The sequence below is a fragment of the Salvelinus namaycush genome, chromosome 11 (assembly GCF_016432855.1).
Source record: "Salvelinus namaycush isolate Seneca chromosome 11, SaNama_1.0, whole genome shotgun sequence".
In the NCBI taxonomy this organism is placed as follows: Eukaryota; Metazoa; Chordata; class Actinopteri; order Salmoniformes; family Salmonidae; genus Salvelinus; species Salvelinus namaycush.
This window is the reverse complement of record NC_052317.1, coordinates 37,211,342-37,218,203: the sequence shown is the minus strand read 5'-3', so window position 1 is coordinate 37,218,203 and position 6,862 is coordinate 37,211,342. Positions and strand designations below refer to the sequence as shown.

General features: G+C 40.5%; 1 protein-coding gene across 2 annotated transcripts; it reads left to right on the top strand.

Annotated features, from left to right (window-relative positions):
* Positions 1-928: 928 nt before the first annotated feature.
* Positions 929-5,539, top strand: LOC120055653. 2 transcript variants are annotated; one of them, XM_039003544.1, is made up of 4 exons: positions 929-1,048; positions 3,040-3,158; positions 3,428-4,858; positions 5,258-5,539. In XM_039003544.1, exons 2-4 carry the CDS (start codon positions 3,148-3,150, stop codon positions 5,268-5,270), a joined length of 1,455 nt encoding a protein of 484 aa, XP_038859472.1. In that variant the 5' UTR covers positions 929-1,048; positions 3,040-3,147; the 3' UTR covers positions 5,271-5,539. The 2 variants fall into 2 exon arrangements, with proteins under 2 accessions (XP_038859472.1, XP_038859471.1); XM_039003543.1 differs by having other exon boundaries at positions 3,037-3,158.
* The last annotated feature ends 1,323 nt before the right edge of the window (positions 5,540-6,862 follow it).

Genomic DNA, 6,862 nt, shown 5'->3' with positions numbered 1-6,862 from the left:
CAGCGTTTGCCGCTTGTGATTTGCATACATTTGGGAAATTCTGTTCTTTTTCACCGCTGCCAACGCGGTGTCAACGGACCCGTCCACTAGTGTACAACGGGCCCTCATACAAGCGCATTTTCATCCACGTTCCCTTTCCTCGCAGCCTATCCTGTTTTAACTTGTTCCCTTTTCAAAAGGACGGCAGAAATTGCGCAGGAGTTGAGCAAATCCAATTGTACTGGTTATGTATCTGTAGGCTACAAGATAGTGATGGGTCGTTTCGCGAACAAATGGCTCTTTTTGAACGGATATTTTCGGGGAAGGTCGGAAACGAATCACTTGTGAAAGAGCCGTTCATTTGGCTCATTGATTTTGATACTGTTACTATTACTTGTTGAGCTCCAGACAGCTATCTGCAGATAAAAACATTCTCTGAAGATGGTCATTCTTCACTGCAGGAACAATGGGTAGTGAGGAGAGAGCCTCATTCTGGTCCACACATCTTTGCAGTGCCATCTAATAATTTGGTCCGTTAAAATGTATGTGAACACACGTGTCAGGATATGATATCATGGCAGGCAACTTGTTAGGCTTAACATGAGAGATTTGCAATTGTTTCATAGTCGTAGGTACATTTTTTTTAAGCGCGACTGAACGAAGAGTAATAAATAAATAAATGGCTATTTTAGCTGAATGTAGCCAAATGATCCGGCTCACCGAAAAGACTCGGGATGCACATCCCTACTCCGAGAAGCATGGCTTTCATTTCTATAGAAACTCTCAGATCCCGCCCATTATATTTTCTGCGTTCTGAAAGTGAAAGGTACTCACTCTAGCGATACATTTCATTTCTGATGAAACATGAGTGACCCAGTGACATCATAGATCAGCCTTTGTAAAACTCAGTTTTGCTGCCCCTGGTCTTGTATCTGCCCTGTGTACTGGTTATGTGTATGTAGGCTACAAGAAGCACCTTTTAGTCAGTTTCAATCTTGGGTTCTGTTGATAGAGAAGAGAGAAACAAACACAGTCAAGACTAGATTCTGGTATTTGGCTGTACAAGAAGGTGAGATGATTATTATTATTAATAATTTTTTGATGTGAGGACTTATTACATCACATTACAATACAGTATTAATCATGTTTACAAGTTTCCAAATGTTATTTTAGAAAAAAACGTTTAGTTTAAAAAACTTGTTGGGACCATACTCCCGTCTTTTTTTAGATTGTTTTGTTTTACTTGTTTTAGAAAATCTCATTCTCTGAGCAATTGTATTAGTATACATTATTATACTTTCTGATTTTGCATACAATATAGCTTAGTATTCATATTTATTTTATGCAGTCTTTATCAAGGGTGCCAATAATGTTTTACCTGGTAGGTCAGATTAAAGTGACATTTCACTCCAAAATGAAAATTTGTTGATTTATTTCAGATATTTATAAAACTAACATTTTCAGATCTTTAACTGTTTTTTTGGTCCTGAAAACTTTTAAAGGGCCAGTGCAGTCAAATTACGTTTTTCCTGTTTGGGGGTTTTATAAAATCCACACCACAAAAAAACAATATACAATACATAGGTACAAAAATGAAAAAGGTTTGTTAAAACAGGTAACAAAACACATTAATCATAAATGTACAAATTGACAGATCAGCAATCTGCAACTTAAATGCACCAAATACCTGTTCATGCCTGTCACTGCCAGAAATAGATTTCAGGCATATTGTTTTCCCGTCTATGAGAGCCAGCTTCTCCTGGTTGATATGACAGATGGCAACATGGTTCAATCTGCTTTGTGTCTTTGTTGAGCGCAGCCACGTCTTCAACCTCCATGACAACCAAATGAAATCAGAATGAAGGCAACAACATTTGTTTTGTTTTGACTACAGGCAGCAAAGATGAGTTGAACCGATAGTTCCAATCTCTGTGTGATGTAAATGTGCAACATGCTTTACTACCACACTGCCTTATAATGGCTGGTCTTAACAATGATTGGGTTAGCTTTTTAACATGAATTAGATTCTGCTTTTATTAGCAAAATTATGTATTAACTGTCTGGCAATAGGTATGGCTAGCTAGCTGACCACATAGTACCAGTCTATTATGAATTGTACAGTCCCAAAATATTTTTCTTGTCAGCACTCAAGTTTTCAAGATGTGTAACTTTCAAAATACAGAAATCATCTCCTATGATCCATTTTGCATCATATGATGCTGCGGTTTGATAAAATAAAGGAAACACTTGAGTAAATGAAGGACACAAAGTATATTGAAAGTAGGTGCCTCCACACAGGTGTGGTTCTTGAGTTAATTACGCAAGTAACATCCCATCATGTTTTGGGTCATCACCATTGTGGTTACATGGCTAGAAGAAGAGAGATGTCAGTGACTTTGAAAGAGGGGTCTCAAAGGAGCAAAGGGGGTTTAAAGTGTGTGTCACCAGATCTCAATCCAATTGAATACTTATGGGAAATTCTGGAGCGGCGCCTGAGACGGCGTTTTCCATCACAATCAACAAAACACAAAATTATGGAATTTCTCGTGGAAGAATGGTGCCAAGGTGCATTGAAGCTATTCTGGCTGTTCGTGGTGGCCCAGTGCCCTATTAAGAAACGTTATGTTGGTGTTTCCTTTATTTTGGCAGCTACCTGTACATAAATAATTAGCCTACATCTCAAAGTGTAGTCTAGGTGATATAATAATTAACATGAACGTTTAAAGGCTTGATTCTTTTGACATCCTTGAGGCATGTTTGTTAAATCAAATGTTCATAACAGAAAGAAAGGCCAGTGCCTGGTGCACACATCACCCACCTTGCAATCCGAGCGGAGGCCGTTTGAACCTTTTTTACCATGAACATAATTATTTAAAACATGGATGTTTATGTCATTTTATGAGGCATAGCTTACTTTGTTTCAAAGTAGCCTAACCAAAATCCGACCATAGAAATGTTGAGGGAATTATTTTATAAGGACTTCCTTATGCCATTGAAACCAGCATTTCTCTCATGTTCAATTGGATTTCTCATGTTCAACTTTCTTTCATTATCCAGCAGCCAAAGACACAATCCGGCGGGCTCCCTTAATTTGGAGCCCTGTAGCTACCTCTCCTCAGCAAACACCACAAAGAGAGGAAGATAGCGAGAGCATAACATACTTAGTGCATGCTGATGAAGTAAGTATATCCCCGTTACCCCCACAAGTTTTGCGCCTGCCACTCAGACAGTCCTAGCAAAATTCTTTCTTGAGAAATTGTTATTTGCTAAAAAGCTACTTTTGTCCACTTTAATGGAAATCTGCTATAGTAAGGAACCTCATTGTTACCCAGAAATGATTTGATATTGATATAAAATGTCTGCATTGGAACTTTAATGTATTACCTACCACTAGAAATAAGTTACAGATATCATTCCAAACGTTGACACAAACTTTGTTTTGTCTTAGGTCGACCATGGTTGGAAGGGGCATCCTGGGTTGTTTCATTGTGTGTCTGTCTCTGGCCTCAGTATCCTCTATAAAAGGAACCCTTAGTTCAATAAAGGACCTCAAGGGAATAGAGTTTGGTCACACCTCTCCTCGACACGGCCTCATGCTGCTCCACTGGCTAGCCAACAACATTTACAATGACAACAATGGCAACATGAGACTCAATTTCAACCCAGCCAGGAGAGACTATGGCTTTCATTTCTATAGAAACGCAGATAATCCCCGTCCATTACCTATTCTGCCCCATCAACGTGGAAGTTACTACTCACTAGGGAACCTTGTTCACAATAACAACAACGATGCTTTGGCACTTCCTGATTATGTAACTCAAAGATTCTACAACTCAAGGGGACCTGAGAGCAACAGGGACAGGGTCATACTCAGAGTTAGGGAGGAAGAGTCCAATCAGTTCATAGTAGACGAGGTCTATGTAACACAGCACTATCCACGAAATGGAAACACAGGAACTGGCTATGATCCAGACAATACACACCTTGTCAGTTTCAACCTCCTAACACAAATCCAACGTCTCACAACCATTGGCCGAAATGACATTCCACGTATATATAATGTAGAGATCAACCACAACAGTCTGCAAGAACTGGAAAACATCTGGGGACATACACCTGGTCTGGCACTTCTTCTGGCAATTGTATTGTCCTTTACATTTAGGGCGCAATCATGTCGTGTAACATCACAAAGTACCTTGAAGCATGAAGATAATGCATTGATTAAGCTTGAGGTGAAAACCACAGATATAGGAAAAGCCAGGATCATCTGGAGTGGGATCCCCAAGAGGCTATTAGACCAGGGTGTAATGGTGGTTCTTCATAGGAACAATAACAGTAAGAGCAAGCTGGACAGATCATCAGTCGGGGGCCAAGCCTCTGGAAGCTATAACACCTCAGTACCCCCTAACCCTGGTCTCCAGGTCAGGCTCTGTAAGGAGGTAAACAATTGGTGGACTTACTTGGGGTTTGGGTCCACTATCGGAGAGGAGATCTGGAGAGGTTCTGAGTTTCACAATGCCAACCGAGAGATTCCTGTTGATATTATCGGCTATGACGCCAGTCTGCAGCTCTTCGTAAAGGATGGAAAGGCCTGCGCTCGCCTGTACGTAAAGAAATCCTTCACTGCCTGGAAGAAAATGTTTAATAACTCCTGGGTTGGGTTCTACTCTTCTGAAGGCACCCTGGATCATAAGACCTGGCAATGGGCTGTAAAGTTCTCTGAGGAAAGCTGCTCAGATTTGGAAGAAATACCTGAGTATGATGTCTATGTGTACAAGTCTAGTATGACCATGTCTCCTGGGGTCCAGGCCAGATTCATACTGGAGAAATCTGGGGGTGAAAAGGCACGCACTCCGCCCTGGGAGAGACTTGTCCAGAGGTGAGCTCACCTGATGACATGATATATGATGTTGATATTCTCATTTTTAACTGCTTGTGTAATTGCTTTTGTTCAACATTTATGTACCCTGCTTTTCATTTAGATGTATTTTAATTGTTCATCTGTGGGAAGTGTAAAAGAGAATATGTTCCCAAAAAGCTACCTGGTATCCCTTCTGTTCCTCTTTCTTTGCTATTTTGAGGGGATGACTACGGGTTGTTGGTGTGGGAGGGAGTCTTGACCTGTCCTCATGACAAATCATTCAGTACATTAAATGATCTTTTTCTCTTTTTTTCTTTTTGATTTATCATGGCCGGGAGATCTTTGTAGGGAAAGGGGGATACCTAGTCAGTTGTACAACTGAATGCATTCAACTAAAATGTATATTCCTCATTTTAGCCAATCGCTCTGAATCCACGTCATCGGCGCCCGGGAAGCAGTTGTTGGGGGTTAATTGCCATGCTCAAGGGCAAAACGGCAGATTTTTCCACCTTGGCGGCCTGGGGATTTGAACCAGTAACCTTACTGGGTTGCTGGCCAAATGCTCTTATCCACCATGCTAGCTGCTTTTGTTGTTTCTGTTTGTTGGTGTTAATTTTTGTGTTTTGTGAAAATTCTATAAAAATGGAATCACAAAAAAACTATGATAAATTCAGCGAAAATATACAATAAAAACCTAAGAAAAACGAACAAAATGGTGGCGTTTTAATCATCCCAGGATCCACTCGAGCCCTTCAATGATATGCTCCTGGAAGATGAATGTGAAAAGATGACTGGGATTATGATGGAGCTGGACAATGGTGATTTTGGACAAATCTCATATCACTAATCGTTCTACAGTGGTTTCCATACCTATTCACACTATGGTTTGCAAATGGAATCAGCCATGACCCACCAGCCAGTCCTGACCCACCATTTAGGAATGTGAAACACATAACGTAAGGTCAGCCCAGAGGGGTGGGGAACTCCATCACCATGAACCACAGTGTGATGATGTAGCAACTGATTTAGACCAGGGAATCCTGATGACTTTACTCAGACCAATCACTGGTATTAAAGGATCAGGCACATTTAGTGCCAGTCAAAGTGAGAAGAGAAAATCTGCAGACATTGTGGGTCCGGAACCCATGTTGCCTATCTCTGGTCCAACCACAGCTGTGTGATGTACTGCCATCTACTGGACTTTACAAAGTACTATATTTATCTCACATCAGGGCTGAGTTTCATTTAGATATTTTTGACCCAGAGTCATACAAAATTGTGTGTTTCTCTACTCCAACAATTAATCCACAGATAAAAGGGAAAACCTAGTTAGTCTGATTAATCTTTGATTACGTACTGAGTATGTGAGTTAGTATCACTGAGGTATCTACTTACGTTCACATTCACCGTTTCATGGTTGCTGTCATCTTTCTTTCTGGGATTACTCTCCCTGCACTAGCGCTCAGTGCTCACTGGACAGACAGCAGTATGCTGTGAACATGCTCTGGGAACTCAGAGCACATGGACAGCTAAATAAGCCAATGGCACTACACCTGGCTAGCTGGGGTCATGACCTCAGAGCATGAACATTTAAATATCTTCGGCTCTCCGTCAACAAACAACTGTAATAGTTCAATGGATGTTTTGTGCGCAAAGGTGATGACTAAAGTGTCTCATTAGTAATTTTCTCATTTGACTTCTCTATGGGGCCATCAGTGGGAACTGTCTTTCTCAGCCGTGATTCAGTTAAACTGCAATACCGAAACAATACTCAAATCAAATCAAATTTTATTTGTCACATACACATGGTTAGCAGATGTTAATGCGAGTGTAGTGAAATGCTTGTGCTTCTAGTTCCGACAATGCAGTAATAACCAACAAGTAATCTAACCTAACAATTCCACAACTACTACCTTATACACACAAGTGTAAAGGGATAAAGAATATGTACATAAAGATATATGAATGAGTGATGGTACAGAACGGCATAGGCAAGATGCAGTAGATGGTATCGAGTACAGT